Here is a 25,242-nt window from a genome sequence, read left to right on the forward strand (position 1 = left end):
AAGTGAACAAAACCTATCATGGAGGACTGCTACTCACTCGACAAAAGTACATCAGTGAGGTCCCAAAGAAGGCTGGCATGGTGGGTTGTGCACCCTGTCACACTCCCTTGCCTTCAACTGTAAAGATCACAGCTCTTGGAGGGTCGAGCTTCTGTGATCCACAGCTGTACAGATCAGTCATTGGCAGCTTGCAATACTTGACAATAACCAAGCCTGAAATATGCTATAGTGTTAACAAATTGTCTCAGTTCGTTCAAGCTCTTCTAGAGTCTCATTGGAAGTTAGTCAAATGTGTGCTGAGGTACCAACAGCTAGCTATGGCTTGCATCTAAAACGGCAGACCTTTTTGGGAATAACTTCTTATAGTGATTCGGATTTGGCTGGAGATCCGGATGATAGGAAGTCCACCAGTGGCTACTGCATTTTTCTTGGAACAAATCTAATCTCCTGGACATCAAAGAAGCAGACAGTGGTAGTTCGATCCAGCACAGAAACTGAGTACATGAGTATGGCAGAAGTAGTAGCAGAGTTGACCTGGATAAAAACCATGATGAGGGAGCTGATGCAACCTCCACCAGAGGCACCAATACTGTATTGTGATAACTTGAGTGCTGTCTTACTTGCTGCTAATCCCATTCTTCACTCTAAGTCTAAGCACTTTGAAATAGACTTGCATTTTGTTCGTGACTATGTCAATAGAAAGGCAATCCGGATCAGCCACATTCCAGGCTCAGTTCAAATAGCAGATATTCTCACCAAGGCAGTGCCCTCTGAGAGTTTTCTCCACTTCAGGAGCAAGCTAAGTGTTCACGTTCAGCAGCAAGTCTCCAATCAAGATGAAAACAACTAGAGGTGATGATGCTAGGAGTTATAGTGTCAACCAGTGTCTAGTAGTCAATAAAAACAAATAACTAAAGATGATGATAAGAGTCATAGCATGATCAGGATTTGGCACGTTTAGAATATGTAAAATGCTCTTCACACTCTCTGTACCTTTTCTGTCAATTCTATTAGCCTTCAACTTTCACTTTCAGTTAGTTAATTAGTTGTTAGAAGGTACTAGAAGCTCAACTAACTAATCCAGTTCACTACTCAATCACATTCCATATAAGTAACCCCTCTCATCACTTGTAACTCAATTTTGGCGTAATTCAACTCAATTTTCAATTAATGAAGTCACTTCTCTTCTCAGTTTTTTCTGTCTCCCTCTCTATCTACTTCTTCTCTAATTCTTCTCCTTCAAAATCACCCTCTAGAATCTAGTACCGTTCAATGCTATAATGTAACAGTGATTTATTTTCTATGCATGGCTGCTTACAAATTTAGAATATTTCAGTTCACTACGAATGATGCCGTTCCTCATGCAAATTACAGTTGTTTATTTTCTTAATTACCTTAGTTTTATAAATTTACTGTTTTAATATTTACTGACTTATAGATAAATTATTACTAACGGATTATTTATTTAGCATCTTCCCTTTCATCTGATCTTGACCGATTATTTTCTTTAAGCTAATATTTGATCATAGGAAATAAAATGGATGGAAGCTCAATTAAATAGGACCATGTATATATACGTGGCGTTTTCGTGTTTAATTAATTGTATCACTTTCTGATCAGAAATATGTAGATAGAAGTTGGTAAAGCCTTATTTGAATAATCTCCTGATGAATAAAGCCAAATTCTATTATATTATATTATATTATATATAATTGAATTTAATCAATTTATACCTAACCCGTTTTACCCCTCCCCCCACCTCCGTTATATTATATTATCATCATAATAACATTTCATATTTGTCTCTTTGGAGAGGAAGGTTGAAGTGTTTAAGCCAATAACAAATTCTAAATAAATAAAAGTAAAACTCACATCAAGCTACCGCCACATTGTGTTAACCCTCGATTTTAATATTAATAATATAAACAGAAAATTTCCTTGATAATGACTGTTTAACCATTTTATACTTGCATCAAATAAAACAAGGGACTAAGCCCTATCACCTTATAGGAGAATTATGATATTAATTAAGACATTGAACTTACTTGACACTTATCAGAACTAGCCAAAAACCAAAACCAAAACTAAAAACCAAAAGAAGAAAAAAAAAAAAGTCTATGATGACTGACGATGAGCATGTTATATCAAACATTAAAATTAAAAATAAAAATAGAATTTATTAATTTTACACCGTCTTATCATATTACAAGTGTGATATATAATGTTGGAGAGACAAAAAAAAGTCAGAATTCTTATTTAATATTTATTAATTGTTATAATAATTAATAAATATTAAATAAAAAATTCTAACTATTTTTGATTGATTTTTTTTAGGTTTAATTACTCTGTTGGTCCTTATAGTTTCGTGAAATTTTCAATTAGGTCTATATACTTTTTTTCTTTTTAATTGAGTCCTTGCACCAAATTTCTTTTTTCAATTAAGTTCCTCTTTAGTAGTAATTGACTTAATTTTATAGGGACCCAACTAAAAAAAAAAAGAATTAGTACAGGGACCTAAATAAAAGGAAAAAAAAGTGTAGAGACCCAATTAAAAAAAAAATTGGTGCAAAAATTCAATTAAAAGAAAAAAAAAGGAGTATAGAGACCTAATTAAAAATTTTGTGAAATTATAAAGACCAACAGAGTAATTAAACCTTTTTTTATTATCAAATATTTTCAGATATATATACTAGCTTTCATGCATGCTGGATTCTTGTTGAAAACTACCATAGATGTGTGGTTGTGATTTAATCTCTACTAAACGTTGTTATATATATAATAATTAATAAATATCAAACCCAAGATATTTTCTCTTTAGTTTTGTCATTTTTCTTCCTTTTATTCAATAGACTATGTGTATAGTCGTCTTAATTATAAGGGGTTGACTAATTAGATGCATGCGTATTTGACATCATATATATGGCAGTGACATGGATTAGAAATAGTGATCCAAGTTAGTAAGACTTAGATAGATACAGATATAGTAGAGTAGTCAAATTGAACCATTTACACTTAATTAGTTAGTTCAATCCTAATTGGTACGAATATTAGAATATATGTTAATTTGCTATGAGATATATTATTAATCCAATATTAGTAATTAGTTAATAGTGTTCTAGTAAATTTTATCATTTCACTATTCTCTCAATCTTATACAATACCCCTGATCTAACTCCCTTAAACCCTACCATAAATATCAACATTTAAAGTTAATAAGAAAAATTAAATATTAACTATAAATTATTAGAATTTAGAGTGAGTAGGTCTAGTTTAACTCCAAAATCTAATTTATATGATGAATGATGAAGAAATATGGACTAAAAGTATATTTTAGAATTGAGAGTGAGTAGGTCTAGTTTAACTATAATTTAATTTTTTATCATTAGTTGGTCATTAATATTTAAAAATATGGACTAAAAGTATATTATTAAATTATTAGATTAAATGATGAATTGAATTGATGATTAAAAATAATAATAAAAAATATCAATAAATTTTGATGTGCTTAGCATTTCTCTAAATTTAATATAGATATGATTCATGTTATTGTTTTTACTTGTATGGTGACATTTTTTATCCATTCTTGTTTTTCTGCACACATGTTTGAAACTAAAAGGCTACGTAAGGACAAATTGTATATACAATAATACTTGAACACGTCTATATGAGTTCAATTAATGTTGATATTGCATAAATATATAGCTGGGTAAACAACTTTTAGAATGATAATTTTGTGTTAAGTTCATAAATTGAAAATTCACAAAACATGTATTTATTACTATAAATGATAAAATTTAGAATATATGTTGTCTCATCCATTCAATTTGAAGACTTCTATAAATAATCGATCGCCATAAAATAAATTAGTTAGTGTCATCACCTTGAGTCAACTAGTAATATATCTATAATCTAAGTGAAGCAAGACTTGCAAATAAAGTTAACCCTAAATGCCAAAATTAACAAAATGAAAGCACTATTATTAGTTTCTTCTTTATTCCTTCTTTAATTTGTTCTTCCCTGCCTTTTAGTTTTATTTAAATAATCTTGAAGAAATAATATAAATCCTTCTCTAAAAATATCTATGAGAATAAAGTCTCTCCTAATAGAATTTAACTAACTTTCATAAGTTACTAATTCTTTTAGTTTTATTACTAATTCTTTTTTTATTTTCTTGATCATCAGTAACAAATATATTCTAAAATAATTTTTAAAATAGTTTTTCAGCTGTTTTTTTTTTGTCCGCCGCAAATAATTTATGAAAAAGTATAGGGTACCAATATACTATCTACCAATTTATTGCTAACAATAATTAATTATTATATTTTAAATACATAATAAAAAAGATATATCCAGAAAATACATATATAAAGACACTTTTATTAGTCTCAACCATAAAAAAGACATTTTTATTAGTCACATCTACAAAGACACCTTCATTAAAGATTGTCATAAATAAGAGTTGGCAAAAGTTGACAGAAATACTATTGATAACATAACGGGTTGATACTTTATTAACCCAGTGATTTTACTTTAGTGTCAAACTGAGCTGACATTCGAATATATTCGATTGGGTTTTCAGAATCATGCAATAAACACATTTAATTAAGTGGTTACATCTAAAATTTCATGTCACCCACTTTGAAAACCTACTTTTGTGTTAGTTTTGTGGGTCAATATCACGTGCTCTAGCTCCCAAGGAAACTATTATTTCACTACTCCATTTTTGGAGTTGATATATTCCCTTATCTTATTACTAATCAAACATGTAAAAAATAATTTAATAAACACGTTGTTTGGACTGTAGAAGAGTCTTGCCTCCAACATCTAAACAAGTTTCACGGCATAAGAATATAATTCAAGTGGTATTGACTTTGGTGGGGTATTATATGTATTTGTTTTTATTTGTTTAAGATAATAATGTTGTGAATAGTATAGAAAGAGAATTTAGAATTTTAAAATAGCAATAAATGCTTTAAATAATTAACTTTGGTATACCAAGAAGCAAACTTGATGGGCTTCACATTGCATAAATGATTGCTAAAGTCAATGTTTTTAATTCTGTTAGGTAGGTTTATTTTGAGGTACTGAGAGAGACTGAGAAACTGAGACTCAATATCGTATTTGTTATTTCAGAGATTGGTATTAAAATTTTTGTCTCTGTTTCTAAAATTTCAATATTTCAATACCTCAAAAAAGTAGATACACAAGAGAATGAAATTTTTAGAGATGGAGACTGAAACTTTAATAACATTTTATACCTAAAATACTTTTATTTCAATTGATTAATTCTAATTTTACCCTTTATGCAAATTAAATTAGAATTTCATTTTTGTTTCAATTCCTGTCTCTCATTTTGCAAACAAAACACTGAAATTTATTTCAATCTCTATCTCTTAGTCTCTGCCTCTCAGTCTCAGTCTTTCCGTCTCTGTCTCTCCACCAAACACTACCTTAATTAATTAAGCTCTCTTTCAATCAACAAGTGTTACGTGTGATAGTAATAATAATATGCCTGTTGCAATATGTGTGCCTAATAACTTGAACTCCTATAATCTTGTGTTTAATTTAAGAGATTATTGGTTTTTTTTTTTTTCCTAATGTCAATTTTGTCCAAGTTGAAAACAACTTTTTGAAATAGATTATATAAGCATTTTCAACCATCCACCATATGGAGATAACTTACGTCTGATAGCTCGCGTGCTTCATATGGCTTTACTTATTCTATGTTTTTCGAGATAAATTCTTCACTATTGAAAACGATTTAATAATAAGATTCAACTTGTGACATATTTTTTTCTCGTCAAACATGAGGAATATCACTGTCTACTATTTCTATAGCTACAATAATGTCACGGTTAATGTAACACATAAGGAGTTAATATGTAATTTAATAATATATCCTTCGAAATCGTTAAGGGGGAATGTATGTTATTACTTAGCTCTCCAAGTTGACCAGGGATTTCAAAGTATTAAAATACAATACCCCGAACATAGAAAATAGTTATAGGTTATTATGAATTAGTTAGATTTAAAAATAAAAAATATTATATACACACCAAAAATTAATTATTAAAGATGCATGTCATTATATATTTATAGATATAAATATATCATTTTTATTTTTAATACATATTTTATATATTAATGACTATTTTTAATAATTGAGATTTTAGTATATTGCATAGTTGTTCAAAAATATATAAAATCATAATATAACTGCTACCTTTTATTACCTGATATGGGATCTATATAACAAGAAAAGAAAATAGGTTTGATTATTTTATTAGTTTTTATAATTTTATTAAATTTATAATTATATTTTTATATTTTTTAGTTAAATTTTTATATTATTTTTAATTTTATAATTATATTTTTTTGTCAAAAATTTTTAAATTAGGAATATTTAAAAAAAATATATATGTTAAAAATAATTAAATTTTAATTATGAATATTTTTAATTATAAAAAATATTTTATTAATTCTAATATTTTTTATATTCATCATAAAAAATTTAATTATAAAATTTAAAAATATAAAAATTTAATTAAAAATATAAATATTTAATTATAAATTTAATAAAATTATAAAAACTAATCGAATAAATCATCCAAAGAAAATAATATATAATGAAAGAGAGAGCGAGAGAGGACAAGGAAATAAAAATTTATATTTTTAGCTTGTGTAAGAGAAAATGAAGATTGATACTTGATAGGGGCAAATTAAGGAAACAATGATAATATAGAAGGGGGCAAATAATGTTTGAAAACAAAAGTGGCTAAGCAATCGTCCAAATGGACAGAGCCGCCTCAAGGATCTACGTGTTGTATTATGCTTTGCATGAAAATGTCAATAGTAAAAAGCTGAACACAAAGTATGACTTTTTGGTCATTTCACAATCCTTGAACAAAGACCTTCACACAAGGAAGCATAGATTTTTGAGGGAGAAAAAGGTTTATATATTTATATTTCATTTATTTCACTATTAACTTTTTTATTGTTAGATAAAATATAAGATTTACTTTATATACTATATTGTAAACGAAGGCATTTTTATTATATTTTAAAAAATTACTTAAGAGCCATTAAAATTTATTATTATTGATTATTATTTTTAATTATAAATTTTTTTATTTTAATATATTTTTTATTTATATTTTTAAATATTAATAATTAACTAATAACAAAAAATAATAAATTTTAATGATATTCTAATATTTTTTATACAACTTATAAAATATAAATAATTTTTAGAATATTAAAAATCTTCTAATATTATATTCTATCATATTATAACCAATATACAAATAAAAACAGATATAGAATATAAAAATGTAATATTAAAATACACTATGATATAATCTCATGTCATCATCTAAAAGAGTTTTAGGTTTGAATCTTATTCCTAAGTTTAGAAAAAAAAAAAAAAAGAGAACTTTTTTTTTAAATTTGTTTGTTATGGTGCGTGGTTTTTGGAGAGTGGTAGGGGGTTGATTGAAGACTGAAGAGGATGCCTGAGAGGACCGCTTTATCCCCACAAAATAAAATAAGAGAGTTCCAACTTCTTAGAAACTCATCTACTTCTATTAATAGCGATTATGAGAGAGAACGCGAACACAGACCTTAAATAAAAAATTAAAAAAGAAAAAAGAAAAACGAAGAAAGCTTATTGTCTTTTGTTTGGTAATTTGTTGGCATTCAATTTCCTCATACTTTCTCTCTCTTCTCCCATCTACTTATAAGCTATAATAGCCGACTCTCTCTCTTTCTTTCTCTGTCTTTGTATGGAGAAAGGAGAAATGGTTTTTAGTGGAAGAAAGCGAAGGCGGTTCGGCCATTGATGGTGGTTGCAGCAGCTTTAATTTTCTTGTGAGCAGAAGAAGAAACAGCAGCTTTTGGAATGGGTTCGAGTGTTAAGAGCAGCAACCAAGGAAGCACTCAACTTGAACCACTTCAACAACAACATCATCATCGTCATCAAATACAGCAAGAGCACCAAATCTCTTTCGGGATGATGCAATCTCCTTCATCATCATCCTCTATCATCCCGGGAAACTTGTTGTTAGTAGTGCATGCTTTATATTAATAATAGCGCCGTGTCATCAAATTCACTTTCTTATACTATTTTGTGATTTTGATAGAAACAAGGATTCAGGTGATGGTGGAGCTTATGATTTGGGTGAACTGGACCAAGCCCTTTTTCTCTACCTCGATGGACAAGCCGATCCCTCAAATACTCTTCATCAAGACCAAAGACGTGAGCTTTCATTTCATTTCTCTCTAACTTTTAGTTTGTTTTGGAGAATCTGTTTATTTTGCGGGGTCACAAGAAAAGCATGTCCAGCACCATAACGTTCGTAACTGCACCCTATAGTACTTGCTTTGACCGGATCCTTTCACATAAAGTGAAGAATAATGCCTAACGAAGCAGGATCAAACTGCAACTGCTCCACACATTTCCATTTCCCCATAAACTAAAATATAACCCAACCAACTTTCATTCCCTCTCTCTCTTATTATTGGTTGGAGGTGTGAGATGATGACATGTAACAAACCGGGTGTCATGATCTCCCTCAGGAATAACACATGTACTCAAAATTGAAGGGTTTTTTTTTTTTTTTTTTTTTTTGGTAGCGCTACAAAATGCGTGATACCATCCACGAGTACAGTTCTGAGAACTGTATACATTTTCTTGTCTCTTTATCATTGTGTCCCTTATTATTTATACAAATAGGTAGATAAATATAATAAGGATAATTAATTAACTGATTGATGTTGATGAATGACTCGGCAGAGAAGTCATCATCATCCGGAATGAGGCCTCATACTCTCAACATTTTCCCCTCTCAGCCTATGCACGTTCACCCATCATCATCCAATTCCAAGGCAAGTATGGAGTTAGTTTCTGCTTCCAAGAACGTACCCGCTTCTGCCACTGCTCCTCCTCCTCAACCACCTAAACCTGTCAAGGTACACTCTTTCACATGTCTAACAAACTAACCGCCAAATAATAAGTTTATTTTTTGTTAATTATTATATATATCCGTGTAGCAGCGAGAGAGTAACCGCAAGGGTCCGACCTCAAGTTCTGAACAAGAAGGGCCCAAAACACCAGACCCCAAGGTTTTAATTATTTATATATTTTTTGGTTTAATCAATCAATCAACGTTAATAATAAGCTAAGTGTGGTTTATTTCATATATTTACGAACAGACACTGAGACGACTTGCTCAGAATAGAGAGGCAGCTCGCAAAAGCAGGCTTAGGAAAAAGGCAAGTCATCATGATTATTCCTAAGAAATAATTAACATCATTTTTGGAATATAAATTAAAAGAATAATCTTACCATAATTAATTACTGTCTCAGGCATATGTTCAGCAGCTAGAATCCAGTAGGATTAGGCTTAATCAGATTGAGCAAGAGCTACAGCGTGCTAGATCTCAAGTAACAATAATAATCTATCTCATCTTCAATTGGTTCAAAGTTTTACTTTGAGTAGTTGAAATTAATTTTGTTTTTGTATATTTAGGGCATATTCTTCGGTGGAAGTGGAGTTATGGGTGGAGAACAAGGTCTTGGTGTGGGTATTAATGGCATAAGCACAGGTCCCTATTAGCTACCTCTTTGCGCAACCGTACCTTGCTTTATTAATTGGAATTACGTGACAGTGACGTGTGTGTGTGCGTGCGTGTTTTCAGAGGCTGCAATGTTTGACGTAGAATATGCTAGATGGCTAGAGGAGCACCACCGCCTAGTGTGCGAGCTGAGGGCGGCGGTGCAAGAACACCTACCTGAGAACGACCTCAGACTCTTTGTGGACAATTGCTTGGCGCATTACGACCAAGTTATGAACCTCAAGGGTTTAGTGGCCAGATCCGACGTCTTCCACCTTGTTTCCGGCATGTGGAAGACTCCGGCTGAGCGTTGCTTTATGTGGATCGGTGGATTCAGGCCCTCAGAACTCATTAAGGTACCTCCAACATTCTAATCCCAAAATAAAAAAATCCAGAGAAATTCGTTTGCAGCCTTTAGCATGTTCACTATTCATAATAAATTGATGGTTATTATTATCACATTATATTCTTAAATTTGTTGTATGCTCGATTTTTGTAATGTTAAAATTTATGGTATGGTGTGGGTAGAGTGAGTGGTGCATGCGGAGATGGGGGAGGGAAATTGATAAGAATGCATGAAGTCTGTTTTGTCGGTGGGGCTAGAACGAAGAAAAATAGGAGGGGTTATGGAAAAGGATTTATTGTTTGTCATCAATGAATGAATGACGAAAGATTTCCGGTATTGGGTGGAGTTAGGCTTCATATCCATAAAGCCAATACCCCTTTAACCCCCTATTAAACTCTTTCTTTGCATATACTAATTTATTTATATACATATACAATGCAAGATTATGGTGAGTCAAATAGAGCCTCTGACGGAGCAACAAATACTTGGGATATGTGGGTTGCAACAATCAACACAAGAAGCAGAAGAGGCTCTTTCCCAAGGCCTTGAGGCTCTCAATCAATCTCTCCTGAACACTATCACATCAGATTCTTTGAGCTCTCCTCCTGTTATGGCTACCTACATGGGACAGATGGCTCTCGCCATGAACAAGCTCGCTACTCTTGAAGATTTCGTCAAACAGGTACATTCTTGAATCATGTTTATTAGTGATGAATTGAACTTGCTTGTGTCATCCCCACGTTTCCAATTTGGGTAGGCTCACCTGCTAGCTCCTACCCTATGAACCATTCCTTTCCATGCATTACATGGAATCTACAAACACATACACATTATTTTATATTATAGAAACATTTCAACTGCACTTGAGACTATTGGTGTTTCAGTTGTTTTAACCGGTGATTTCAATTAATATATATTATATATATTTTTTATAATTCAAATCAACGATTAAAGTAATTGGTGTACCGATACTATCGGTGCACTTGAAATGTTTCCTATATTATATATATATAAACTTGCAATGATGTTATATCTCGAAAAGGACTCTAGTTCCTTTCGCCTTTCTTTGCTACAATTACTTTGGATACCTACAAACACATCTACATACACCTTAATTAGGGAAAATTCATACATGTAGCTAAGCTTAAAGTGGTTGCAGCTTGGAAAATTATTTGTTCAAAAGAAATGATTGGATAAAAGGCATTGCAGAGATATGTAGATATGGTACATACATTTCATTAATATAGAATATCTAAGGCTTATCAGTTAATTTTTGGTTTTCATATATAATATCAGCTAAGTTTAATTTTGTGTGTGCTAGTGTGATCGTATACACGTGACACTTTAGTGGTCCCTCACTGAAATATGTATCCCTAGAGAGCCCCATATCGGTGTGATGTCATGGTCGTAACCGTTTGACTTGAAGACACCACATAGACCCTTCACCGTAATAACTTCCTCTTTGACCACTTTCCATTTCTGAAACCACAACAAAACCATGAGTGCTGACGACTAATGTGCCATTCAATTTTCATTTTTTGTCTTTGACCCTTTGGGTTAATTAGAGTGAGCCTAATATAATGTTACATAGATATTGACATGCGGTGTAGGTGAGCTTTTGAATACAATGGTACAACACCCACTTTTTCTAAGTATGAATAGGACTAGTTGATTTGGAATATTGTTGTAGTTGTATTAAGTTGAGTGAACCGGTAAATTACTAAATTTCTTTATAAAATTATTGTACCACGGAATTAATCTGCACCTGCTAAACGGCCATCTCAATAATTCTCCAATCTATGTATATAATATGTGTTAGTTGGTTCAACAACTTGTCTTAATTTCTATATATGAATATATAGATGATCTTAACTACAAGTAATCCAATAAAAAATAAAGAATTGCCAACAAATGAAACAAGAGGAATCTTAATTAGGTAGAGAAAAACTAATCAAATTGATTATGAGTTTCTAGCCCAGTTAATCTGTAGGATGATCTTTCAGTCATACAGTTTGACCAGTTTTCGGACTTAAGATTTGTTTTGGACATATTCTAGCCACAATGCAATTTTGACATAAAATTTCTTCGGTGATCAATGGTCCACCAAAGGCTCTTCTTCTGTTATCATTATTATTAATTGTTTTTGCCATTTTGGATTCAGAAATTCAATCTTTGAAAGTATGTTCTGAACAATGCTAATAATTATCAACATCCTTGAAAAATGAAAACAATCTATTGTCTATATATGTATAGTCAATACTAATCAGTAATATAATATATAATAATAAAAAGGCGTTTAATGGCTCCGTTACAAATCTTCTAGTGTGTGTACTCCTGAAGTGTTTTAATGAAAGACCCTTATTTTGACTATGAATTTCTCATCATAGTTTTGTTTTCAAAGTTTGACTCAGAAAATAAGGCAGTTCTATAGTTTCTCTTCCATCCTCTCCTTGTCTATATGTCTGACCATATTATATGTTAGAATAGTATTTAAATATTAGTCAGAATAATATATTTAAATTTATATTAAATAGTTATGTTTATTGTTTTTATTTGTTTACCACTTTAATTCCTGTATTTTGTATCATATTGACACATAATTTATAAATATACAGATCTTTTATCTAGTCTTGGTTTCTAACACAGTTTATGCACATAATAATATGTAATGTAACAACCATATGTATACATGCATGCATACATTGGTACAATATAATTTGAGTAAAACAATTATGAGATAGAATGAAATAATTTGTTTGAAACTTGTTGTAGGCAGATAATCTACGGCAGCAAACGGTGCACCGTCTGCATGAGATCCTAACGACGCGGCAGGCGGCGAGGTGTTTTCTGGCGATAGCGGAGTACTTCCATCGCCTGAGAGCCCTCAGTTCTCTCTGGTTGTCCCGTCCTCGCCAGGATCAGTAGCAAATGCATGCATGGCACAGGGTTATATATAGATATAGCATGTGACCGACCTTTAATTTATAGCTTCTTAATTTCTCTTTTCAACTTCGAAATTTAATGTTCTATTTAGTCTAGTCAATTTCACGCTCTAGATCATCACTCATCATCTGTATAGATAGACAGATAATTAATATATAGAATTGAATTTAACAACTACTATATAGATCTTGTATATATATATATATTGAAACATATGTTTCGCTAGAGTCTTAATCAGTTGTTTTTCTAATGAATGGAATTTATGAACCTAGGAGGCTAGAAGAGTGAAGAGTGGAAGAGAAAGAGAAATTGAGTTTTGGCTTCAAATATGAAAGCATGGTTGGGCATGGAGGGTTTGCATGCATCGGCTGTTGAACCATCGCTATTGATGAATGAGTTATGAATGAATGGATTAGGTGGTCCATTCTTATGATGTTGGTTTTGCAAACATATACAATTAATATCAAATGTCTGAACCAAGTTTAAATTAACTATTTTATATACAATATCAACTTCTTCCTTGCATGCCAAGCCATTCTTTCCAAGTTTCAAACACTATATTTTTCAAGCAATCCCCATCAATCACATTTTCTACCAGATAGATAGAATCTCTAGTGTGTTCCCACCGTGCATTTTCGATTTTCTTAAACCATTAACCATTTTATAAAGGAAAAGTATATGTAACTAATTCTAAATCGGTTAAAAATGGAACAACTTAATTAATTATAAATATAATAATTAGTTTTATTTATTTATGATTTAAAATATTGGTTATTAAATGTTTCACCATATTCAAATTAGGAGGAGATACCTTCAGTATCATTACAACGTGAATCACGGAAACTGATTCAATTAACTTCCGTCTTTTCATCCTCCTTCCCTCTTTAAATGCCTAAAACATGATAAATCATAAAATAGATTCAGAACCATCCAATTTACAAGGAAAAGAAACATCTTAATGCCTAGCATAAACATTATCTACGTAGAGATTTTGAATTCACCTAGAGGCATTTGACTGGTTTTTTGTTGAAACCATCTTGGTTCCTATCATTATTGTTTTATAAATATTTTTTAGAAAAACTTTAATCTTCTTTGAATTATATATGATAATTCATAAATTATACATACTATAAGCTGATATAATTAATCATTCTTCTAATTGATTTGCAATTTTAAACATTCTTCTAATACAGTGAAACTTAAGGTAAAACGATTATTACACCTTCTATAAATTGTGATTAACTCCCCATCATTTTTAATATACCAACTCTGACACGCCTCTTGTTTTTTTCTTTTTAGTCACTTATCAAATTTGACTAATTTGATGTGTTAGTTCGTTGAAATTTTAAAAAGACTATTGTTTAATTCTTAAGAAAAGTTATTTTCTTCTTCCATATAATTATTGGAACATTACTTCTTAGTTAAAGAAGGGAAAGTTCATCACTCCAACAAAATTCAATTCACATATTGGTATACTCACATGCATGCCTTTAATCAAGTTACTTTACTCAACTTCTTTATTCTTCACCATCTTGTTGAACATAATAGTTACTAATCAGACAAATAGAAAATAGAATAAATGGTCACGCATCTATATGTTAGTTAGAATTTAGAAACTTCTCTTCATTTTAACATTTCATTCATCGATCAAATGATAACATGCATGAATGCACTAGTGATATAAAATAATACCAACTTCTTCCATTTTTCACCAAAGTCTTTTTTTTCCTCTCCTAATATACCGTGCTTGACTGCTTGCTAGTCTTCTAAGAACATGTACTACCTTTCTTTTGTTGAATTGGCTTAGCTTTTAGTATGTAAGTAATTTTCAAATTTCACATCACCTATCTGAAATTTAGTACTCTTGAAGTTTTTTTTTTTTTCTCTATCTCTCATCATTAAGCAATGGTAGTACTTTAATTAATAAGGTGGACAGCGTTCGAAATTGGATGTAATCAAGAAGTCAACCAAACAGAATATATATAAATTAAACTAGTTGCAATCAAGTTGGAGTTAATTCTCATCAATTCCCTTATTAGATACTTGAATATTGAATTATATACCATTAGTCTTTGCTTAATTAATGTAACAATGGCTATTTTATTTTATTTTATTTGCTACTGCTTTGAATATGAGGTATGTTTTTAATGCATCTGTTTTATCAAAGAGGTTTTTCTTTTTCTAATCCAAGAAAAATGTCTCTGAAAAATTAAGGCCATAATAAAAATATTAAGATCAAAATTAGGGTGGCAATGGGACGGGTTTTTGCTCAACTCCGTCCCGCCGTACAACAATTCGTATAGAACCCGCCACACTTCTATGGTAAAACGTTGAACCCTAACTCGCCCCTGCGGGTATCTTCCCGCTCCTACCCGCCCCTATAATTATTAAAATCCAATAAATAAAATTAAATTTTAAAATTTGTATAATTATCATCATATACATAACATAAATTAAAGTAAAAATTTAAATATGATATAATATTATTAATCATTTATTAATTATTTGACATATATTATATATATAGCGGGGTGGGTATGACCTAAATCCGACTCCGTCCCGCCCCTCCCAAGAACCCGTCCCGCTAAAAACCCGCCCTGGTGCAGAACGGGTAGGGGCGGAGTGGATACCCACGGATTTGGATGGTGTTGCCATCCCTCATCAAAACAATAGAAATATATTAATAAAATTTAATGAGAGAAATTACTTTTTTTTTAAAGAATATACATCTAAGACTTGATTTTTTTTTATGAAAATGGGACTGCGAATATCGTCCGGAAAAAAAAAGGTAGAAAATAGTAATAATTTTGGACAAAAGAGTCCTCTACAATCAAGAAGACTATTGATAAAAAATAAAGTAAATACTCTATGGGCCTTGGGCCTCATTATGATACCAAAGATGGAATGCCATTATAGTCCATCAGGTTTTCTTTTTAAAAGCAAGCTATCCTATGCACCTCTAAAGTGCGTGCTAGTTTACGAATCGAAAAACGAAGTGCTACTGCCTAAAACAAAAAAAGACTGCCATTGCTTCCATGGATTTAACTTTAAAAAAGGTGCAGTTAATAGTTATTTACCTCTCACTGTGAAGTCACACAAAAGTTGAATAAGAGCTAAATTATTTGCATTCCAAAGTTTCAACTTTCAACAATCAATTTCTATCAGTATTTTTGTTTTTAAAAAATGCTACAAGACTAGTAGAATTTATTATTTTTTGATCAACACATAACCATCAATATTGAAATGTGTAAATTAAAAATATGTTATTAAATTATTAGACTAAAAAAAATAAATTATGACAAAAATAATAAAATCTTTTAGTTTTTGATATTTTTTTAATTTTTTTATCGAAAATAATAAACGAAAGTATTATTAATTGAAGTCAAAAGTGAGTAAGGAGATTATTGCAGACAATGATGCCAATTGTCATCTCCGTAAGAAATTGATTGTTAAAAAGTGTGTTAGAATATAATTAAAATCAATTAGTATTATTTAATATATTTAAATATTTATATAGAATATTATAATAAAATTATGAAAGAATGAGAAAAGGAAAGATTGATTATTCATTGTGGGAGAGGTTAAAAAAAAACATAGTAATTTTTCACCGAAAAGATGATAGTTTATATATCCTCTTCAAGGAGGATACCATGCATGATTTTAATACCATAATAAAATTATGAAAGAATGAGAAAAGGAAATATTGATTATTCATTGTGAGAGGGATTAAAATAAGAAACATGATGATTTTTCACCGAAAAGATGATAGTGTATATATCCTCCTCAAAGAGGATACCATGATTTTGATACCATAATAAAACTATGAAAGAATAAGAAAAGATGAAAAATATTTATTATATGTTATTGTTTATTCCGTTCTCGCAGTCGCTGCTCAATAATATTTGTTGATCATAATAATTTGGCTACTCTACCTCATTAAGAAACATATCCACATCTGATTCGAAAACCTGCATATACTGTAAGAAGTAACTATTATCGGCAAATAGATGTTGAATTTGATAAATATATAAAATCTATCACCGTCTCACATATTTATTGTGATGGGCTCTTGTGATAAGATGAAAGGAGGAGCTGTAGATATTGTTTCTAGTGGTGGTAACAAGAAAGCGAGTGACAATAGCAACTGCTGCAACTGCCAAAAGAGTTAATGCTTGCAACTTTATTGTGAATGTTTTCATGCTGGAAATTTGTGCAATGATTCTTGTACTTACAAAGCGTACATGAATAATGAGAACAATAAGGATAAAGTGTATAAGAAGAAAAAAAGAAATAGAATTACGTGATCCAGAGGCGTTTCAACTCAAGATTATTTTTGGTGAGAACGAAGCAGCAAGGCACAGAAAAGATTGCAACTGTAGGAAGTCAAAGTACAAGAACAAGCATTGCGCTTGCTTTAGTGCTGGATTTGGTTGCTCTAATCCGTGTAAATGTGACGGTTGCATGAATGAGTATGGAATCGTCAATCCCCAACAAGAACAACATGTTTTGACTAAAGATAATAATAATGGCGGCAACAACATTATGATGGATAATGGATCATCTCAATTTCAACATCTATTTACCGATAATGATTACTTCTTACAGTATATGCAGGTTTCTGAATCAGATGTGGATATGTTTCTTAATGAGGTAGAGCAGCCAGATTATTATGGTCAACAAATGTTACTGAGCAGTGACGGCGAGAATGGAATCAACAATAACATATAATAAAAATTCTTCATCTTTTCTTATTCTTTCATAGTTTTATTATATTATGTTTTTTTTTATTTCGATTCTCTTAACACCTATAAATATCCTTCTATATTGTATTATTCAACTAAAATACACACAAATCCTCTCTCTACTGCTCTCTCTTCCCCTTTCTAACATGGTATCAGAGTGATGGTATCCTCCTTGAGGAGGATAGGTTATTTTTCTTATGGTGAAATTACCGTATTTTTCATACTTTTTTTCGTACCATTTTTTTCCTTCTCTTTTGTAAATGATTTGATACTTTTCTTACCTCATCGATTAGCTCATCCACTACTTACTTATTCTCGTGGAGAAATCATATGTTTTTCGTTACCTTCCAATAGTTTACCATCTCTTCGCACTTTGTCACTTTTCACCAGTTTTTCGGCAGTTTGCCATCTTTTCAACAGTTTTTCGGCAGTTGGCCCCTCTTGCGGCAGTTCCGTTTGAGTTTCCTTCTATCAGTTTCGTCTGCGTTCCCTTCCAACAGTTTCGTCTGCGTTCCCTTCCAATAATTTCGTCTGCATTTTCTTGTGGTAGGTCCGTCTACACTTCCTTGTAGAAGTTTCATCTGCGCTTTTTCACTACAAGAAATAATGTAATTATCGATGCTAAAAATCGACGGCCAGATTTTCCGTCGATACTTTTTGACGGCTTGTCGTCGATAAAATGAAAAAGAAATTATTAAAAATAAAATATTAAAATCGAGGACCATGTCGTAGGGGTGCACATGGGCCGGGTGAAGCCGAATTTGATGTGACCCAGACCCGGCCCAAAATATACACCGGGTCTATTTATTAGACCCGAACCCGACCCTAGACCCGATGAAACCAATACACTTTCGGGCCACAATTATACCGGGTAAAAGCCGGGCTGTCAACATTACATTACGTTGATACCTTTTTGTAAGTTAGTATGTAAAAATATCCAAATTTCAAAGACTCTAACCATTAGTTAACATGGTAAAATTCACTTAGAAAAATATAACAAGAACCAACCCTTCTTCAAAATTAAAGCATAACCACAATCAATACTAATATTGTCTAATAATACCAAATATTTAAATCAATACAAATAACACAATCTTATGTATTAGTCTAAAGTTTTATGCATTCTAAACATAAAACATTAACTTATAGTCTTATAATGACTAATAACACAAAATATTTAGGTTTACAATACTTAAATTCCACATAAGAATAGTCATGATCTATCACTAATAATACAAAATATTAATTGTGTATGATGACCGGGCCACCGGGTGACCCGAGCTATGGCCCGGACCCGACCCGAAACAATGACCGGGTCTATTTTTGAGACCCGTACCCGACCTTAAACCCGATGAAATCACACCAAATTAGTCCCTAAAGTGTTCGGGACCGGGTCGGGTCTGTGCACCCCTACCATGTCGTCTATTATTTTAGCAACCTTCTAGCACCTTCATTTTATCGTCACATTATCGGCAAAATGGTGGGTGAATTTTTTTTTTAAAAAAAACCGACGGACCAGATGTCTATTTTAATATAATTATAATATCGACAGCTTTTACTGTCGATAAATTTAGACAATTGAGATTTCTTTCTAAAACTTGATGGATGGTGTAAATTTATTATATAAAATAGACGGTTAAAATGTTGATTTTTATTTAATTAAAATCGACAAAATTTTCGTCGATTTTTATCAACAAAAAATCATCTCCGCGTTAACTCCCGCATTCACCGTCTCACTCAATTTTCCCAAAATTAATCCCAAACTTTTAGAGATTCAGAACATACATTAATTAACCCCAAAATCTCAGTGAAGCTGATGCTTTTTCTCCAATGCCCGAGAGTAGAGGCCAGAAACAGAGTCACGGTCACGGAAAGAGGCAAAGAGCCGCCGAAAAACAGAGCTTCTTCTTCTTCTTCTTCAAGCCTACTGACGCGCCATCCTCTTCATGTAAATCCCTTTCTCTCGTGCTCTCTCTCTCTCTCTCTCTCTCTCTCTCTCTCTCTCTCTATCACTCTGTCACATTGTGATTCTTCTTCTTCTCTGCCGCCGAGCCCGCCACCGCACCATCCTCTTCATGTAAGTTCCTCTCTCTCTCTCTCTCTCTCTCTCTCTCTCTCTCTCTCTCTCTCTCTCTCTCTCTCTCTCTCTCTCTCTCTCTGATTTGTGATTTGTGAATCTGCATGTAAGTTCTTCTTCTTCCACAGATTCGTCGTTACAACATCTTTGCCGATCGCCATCGCTATTAGCCCATCGCCGTCGCAGCTTCTTGTAAGTTCCTCTCTGTCTCTCTCTGATTATTATATTTATTTTTTTAGTTTTATATCTGCTATTTTCATCATGAAATTCTGAATTTGCATTTGTTAATAACAATTGCATCAATATTACTGAAACCTAGTTTAGCATAATCAATTCTTCTTGCGCTTGTTGTTTATTTTGCTTTTGTTAATGTGGAATCTAAAAACAAGAATCAGAACGGTTTCGGCAATGGAAAACTTCTAGAAAGAAAGAACTTCTACAAGTATGTCAAGCTTCCTCAGTTTTTCATGATTTTGTTTTATTTGTTCACAATACTTTCAACTGACTTAAGGTGATAAAAGTTTGCTATTTTTTTTCAAAAAAAAAAAAAAGGAAAGCTTGAGCAAGCACAAGTTAATACTTAATTTAGGGTACAAACTATCTGCTTCTTCAAAGCTTTCAAATAACTCATATTCAATAGGTAGAATTAGTATATAGAGATGGCCATGCTTAGCTGGACTTGTGTCCTGTGTTAGTATGATAGTTGATCATGATGAATCTAACACTTTCCAACATGATTTACCTGCTTGCACTGCACTATTCTCTATGGCCTTTATTGGTTATATGTTTTGTGAAACAGTTAAGGAAAGAAGGAAGGAAAAACGAGTTTGAAAGGCACAAGCTACAAGCAATAAATCAGTGCCAAAAATTGGTGAGAATTCCTAGTTGTTAGATGATAGTTTTTATATAATTTTTAACTTAGACTTTTTTGTTTACGCTAGAGATAAATATATTAAGATTGAAGATTTTGTAGTGGTGATGGTGGCTTTATGTGCATTTACTTTTTCACCTTTTATATACAATACCTGTACTGAAAAAATTGGCTTTTTTTAGGTAGTCTCATTTGCGTCCATTCTATCTCAAGTTTTTTTTTTGTTGTCCACGGTATTCCTCGGCCCGACAGGTCAATGGATTGTTGCATGCACAAAGCGGGATTCGAATCCCCGACACTTGCTTAAGCGGCCAAGTGAGCTGACCACTCGACCAACTTAAATTGGTTAGTTTCAAACTCAAGTTATCACTTAAGTTTAAAAGCGAATATTAGAATATAATTAAAATCAATTAGATCAATTAGTATTATTCAACATATCTAAATATTTATATAGAATATCACATTTTTATTATTTCGATTCTATTAACACTTATAAGTTATAAATATCATTTTATATTATATCATTCTATATAACTAAAATATACACAAACTCTTTTTCTACTATCCTCTCTTTCTCTTTCTAACAAAGTGGATGGTTTTCTTTACTCATTATATTCATCTTGTTAATATCGTGGATTCCTGGTGGGGTAGAGGCGCCAAAGATTTGACATTGACACAACCCATCACATAATCATATCAATTCTGTAGTTTTCTAACATTACAATAACGTGAGAATCCTCAAGGAGCACCTTATATTTATTGGCCTTATTTCAATTCTACTAAATTAGATACACAACCATTTCCTGTTCGTGCCACACATGGACAAATAGATGCACGCATTGTGCCATTATATTCAATCTCGTTAATAGTTAATTATTTACTAAATTTGATACATGCACTATGAATAGAACCAGTGGAAACTATATGCAATGCATTTTAGAAATTTTCCTTCAAACTATCATCACGTACATTATAAATCTCAAATTTTAAAATAAGCTAATATTCATTATTGATTAATTAAAAATTAATTTTCTGTATTTTTCATTTGTTTTTGTTAATTTTAGACAAACAAAAAAAATCCCCACTCACGTACACATTTAAATAATATATATAAAATACAGAATAAAAAAATAAAATAGGAAGGAGCGCAAATTTTTTCTATAATAAAATAAAAAAAATATTATTTTTTTAAATATGATTTTTGGACTTTAATTTTTTAAATGCGATTTTTTTTTACATTTGGACAAGTTCGTCGGACCCAGACGAACTCTGTAAAAATTGACAAGTTCGTCTTACCACCGGCGAACTCCACTCAAATTTTTTAAAACACGCATTTTTAATCCATATCATCATCTAGAAAATAGTATATAGATATACAAACAGTATATAGGAGTACACAAAAATACATGGACAACAAGCATGGCTTCTTTAAGGATTTTTTTCAATTATAAATTAAAAAAAAAGTCATATTTAACTATGGCAACTATTGTTATCGTCTCTAAAAATACATAGGTACACCGGAATAAGCCATATTTAACAAGAATTTTTTTAAATATAAATTAAAAAAAATAACTATTTCCCAAAGATAATCCACTTCGAATATATCAGATTGAAAAGTTAACAATAATAACCATTATCATCGTCTCCAGAGTACATAAGAATTTATAAAAATACACAGGAATAAGTCGTAATTTATTTTTGGGAAATAATTTGGGGAAATAATAATTTTTTATTTTATTATAGAAAAAAACCCGAAGGAGCGCATGATGAATTCCTTCTATTTCTCTTAATTTTTTGAGTAAATACCCTTTTCGACTCCTGTCTTTTTTGAAAATTGACTAGTCGCACCCTAACCTTTAAAAATTGATAAATCGACCCCTGAGTATTTGCTCCGTTAGACACATCGACCTTTCCGTGGCTCCCTCGCTTGAAACTCAACGGAAAATGTTGACCTGTAACGGTGAGCAGGTGACCTAGCATGTACACATCAGCTGAATTTGTTAGGACAATTTGGCCCCTGTCCAGTCATCAAAACGTCATCGTTTGAAGGAAAGGAGAGACACGGGTTTTAGTGACCTTCTCCCCCTTCCCCCCCCCCCTTCGAACCCTAACTCAAGTAGTAACCATGAGTGACGCAGAGCTATCCTCAGACGCTCAGACCCGTCGTGGTTGGAGGAAGGGTAGGATGGGTTCGAGTAATGCTAGTGGAGGGAAGAAGGTGAAGTTTCAACACCCTAGATGCAAGTGTGGAAGTTATGCAATCATGCAAGGATCTGCAACTGCCAAGAAACCAGACAGGATCTTTCTCGGTTGTTGTCACTATCGTGTAAGTGTTCCTCCAAGCTTGATTATTGTAGTCAATTTGCCTTTGTGTTTGAACAAATGATCTTCACGATAACTGCAATTGCAGACAGAACAACCTCACTGCAACTACTTCACGTGGCTGGATGAGCTGATTTCTTGTCATTTTGCACATGAGGAAGACATTGATGTAGATGGGAGAATGTTGGTGCTAGAGAACAGATTTGAGCAATTAGAGCACAAACTGGATTTGACAATTGAAGGAAATTCAAAGAAATGGAGTATTGGGTTTAGGGTCTATGTCATGGTAGCCATGTTGATTGTATTAGCAGCAGTGAAATACGTTGTAGTCTAGGACATAGATTGTATGTTGTTGCAGTATGAGATGTATGGTTAATGTTAATATATGGAAAGTTTGCTTTTGGGTATGTAGTAACTATGTTCTATATGGATGGATTGTGATTTTGTTGTATTAATGATAATCTAATTTTGTGTAATAGTTATGAATCTATGAAATTCTAGACAGTGTGATTTATATCCAAAAGCAAAGGAATTTCATTCATAATGCTATACACATAGGCATAGCTTAGTTTGCTGATTTATCTGCTGAAAACAAAAAAAATATTTTGTTGAGCTAAATGTTTACTCCCTAAACAAAATGTCAATAGTAGTCTGTTACATATTTTAAGTAATTAAACAACAGGTCCCAGCCTTTAATACATTGTGGATCTATAACCAAAAAAAAAAAAAGACACAAATCCTATGTTGCTGTAACCTTGTGTATGAGTTGGTCATTTTATCGCTGGTGGCCTTAAGCAATATCTCCTCTTGGATACAGAAGGTTTTTTCAGTCCAGGTGTATGGACAAATTTGAAGGTTAGTGCAGTTCCTAAACCAGTCTCAGCAGTATTGTTCTGTTGTTTCGGACCTTGTGGGGTTCTGTTGCTACTCACATCCATTGTTTGCCCTGTTTCGGATTGTACTTCATGGTTGATAGGGTTTGGGTTACTTGGCACTAAAGGTCCAACATTGACATCAATTCTCTAATGAAAAGCACCAAAAACCGTATTCATAATTGGAATAGAGGGCTAAAAATTTATTACAGTGCAATAGTTGTTTGACAAATAAAAAAGAACTCTGGTTATAGTGGTGCAGACTGTGAAAGTGGGATCTCCACTATTGGTTCTTTGAGTTGTGTGGGGGTGGTCCTCACTTTGGGAAGTTTTTTCTTCTGTTTTTTTGCCTTAGCCTGATAAGGACAATTAAAAAAAGTGTGTTTCAAGTGGGACTTCAGTCCATATCAGTTTTCTACCCAACAAAAAAACTAAATCTAGAATAGCAAAAAGGGGTACCACTGGGTCTAGGGGTGTCACTTCTGTCCTATGATAGTGCCCCTTCTGTCCACATTTGCTGCATGTCACCTGGAAGATCTTCTTCACCTTGTGTCCTTGTTCTCTCATCTGAGCCTCTGCCACCACATCAACACTCCTCTTCTTATTTGGTCTTCCAGGAGTCTCTTAATGTTTGGTGCCTCAAGTTGTAGCCTATTAGTTTCTTTCCAGAACTCCTCAGAATTAACTGGTTTGATTGAATCCCCATAAGTAACTCTGATGGCATCCATTGTGAGCCACTTATGTGCAAAATTCTCTAGCTTTAGATTCTGTCGCCTCAGTCTTGCTATGGTAGCAACAGCATGTTTACAAGGTAACCCTGACAGCTATCCAGTGAACAGCATGTGATATTGCATCAGATTCAACCCAAAATAAATTATACACTGAAGGACAAGTTTGTCTCTGCAAGTTGACAGCAATCCTAGTTTGGTGTCGTTGCACTTCAAACGACACTCTAGCATCATTCCCAACCCATTCTGCAGTCTATTTGTTGCTCTCTGGTATAACATACTCATCAAACCTTTGTTGTTGAACTGGAGCTAGCTTCCCAGTGCACTTGCCTAATATGTGTTTATGCCTTGCCATCTTGCGCATAATGTAGCTCCTAAGCTCTTCACATGTACTTAAAATCAGTTTGCCCTTGTACTCGACAATTTTGCGTTCCACACTTCGCACATGTTGTTCGTGATGTTGTCTGCCTTAGGGTCGTGACTAAAATATGCCTTACTCCATGCAACTGCTTCGAACTTGTTTAGATACTCATAGGCTGCATTGTTCACCTTCTTGATAAGCTCCATTGAGTTTTTGAGTTCCTTCTTAACCAGTTTGCTTGTGACCCAAGCTCTTGTTGCCATATTGCTGCTCAGATTTCTTCCATAGTTATGCTCTCCATAGAGTGTCTTAATCTGATAGCAAAGACTCTGGCTGTTATAGGAATAGAGCACAAGCCAGGGACAATC

The 25,242-nt window shown here is 32.4% G+C and overlaps 1 protein-coding gene across 6 annotated transcripts; it reads left to right on the forward strand.

Annotated features, from left to right (window-relative positions):
- The first annotated feature begins 7,524 nt into the window (after window positions 1–7,524).
- LOC112758332 (bZIP transcription factor TGA10) lies at window positions 7,525–13,426 on the forward strand. 6 transcript variants are annotated; one of them, XM_025806973.2, is made up of 10 exons: window positions 7,525–8,058; window positions 8,139–8,254; window positions 8,792–8,967; window positions 9,052–9,120; window positions 9,211–9,270; window positions 9,365–9,442; window positions 9,528–9,603; window positions 9,697–9,968; window positions 10,401–10,640; window positions 12,731–13,426. In XM_025806973.2, the coding sequence occupies exons 1-10, from the start codon at window positions 7,898–7,900 to the stop codon at window positions 12,881–12,883; spliced, it is 1,401 nt and encodes a 466-aa protein (XP_025662758.1). In that variant the 5' UTR covers window positions 7,525–7,897; the 3' UTR covers window positions 12,884–13,426. The 6 variants fall into 6 exon arrangements, with proteins under 6 accessions (XP_025662758.1, XP_025662757.1, XP_072075333.1 ...); XM_025806972.3 differs by having other exon boundaries at window positions 7,574–8,058; window positions 9,049–9,120; XM_072219232.1 differs by having other exon boundaries at window positions 7,610–8,058; window positions 12,735–13,426.
- The last annotated feature ends 11,816 nt before the right edge of the window (window positions 13,427–25,242 follow it).

The sequence above is a fragment of the Arachis hypogaea genome, chromosome 16, assembly GCF_003086295.3.
Source record: "Arachis hypogaea cultivar Tifrunner chromosome 16, arahy.Tifrunner.gnm2.J5K5, whole genome shotgun sequence".
NCBI lineage: Eukaryota > Viridiplantae > Streptophyta > Magnoliopsida > Fabales > Fabaceae > Arachis > Arachis hypogaea.

Excerpts from the sequence above, each read along its gene's own strand:
- LOC112758332 (XM_025806972.3), top strand. The coding sequence starts at position 7,898 with ATGGGTTCGAGTGTTAAGAGCAGCAACCAAGGAAGCACTCAACTTGAA. Across the intron at positions 9,271-9,364 it reads AAAGCAGGCTTAGGAAAAAG|GCATATGTTCAGCAGCTAGA; the intron begins GCAAGTCATCAT and ends TTACTGTCTCAG. Across the intron at positions 10,641-12,730 it reads TTGAAGATTTCGTCAAACAG|GCAGATAATCTACGGCAGCA; the intron begins GTACATTCTTGA and ends AACTTGTTGTAG.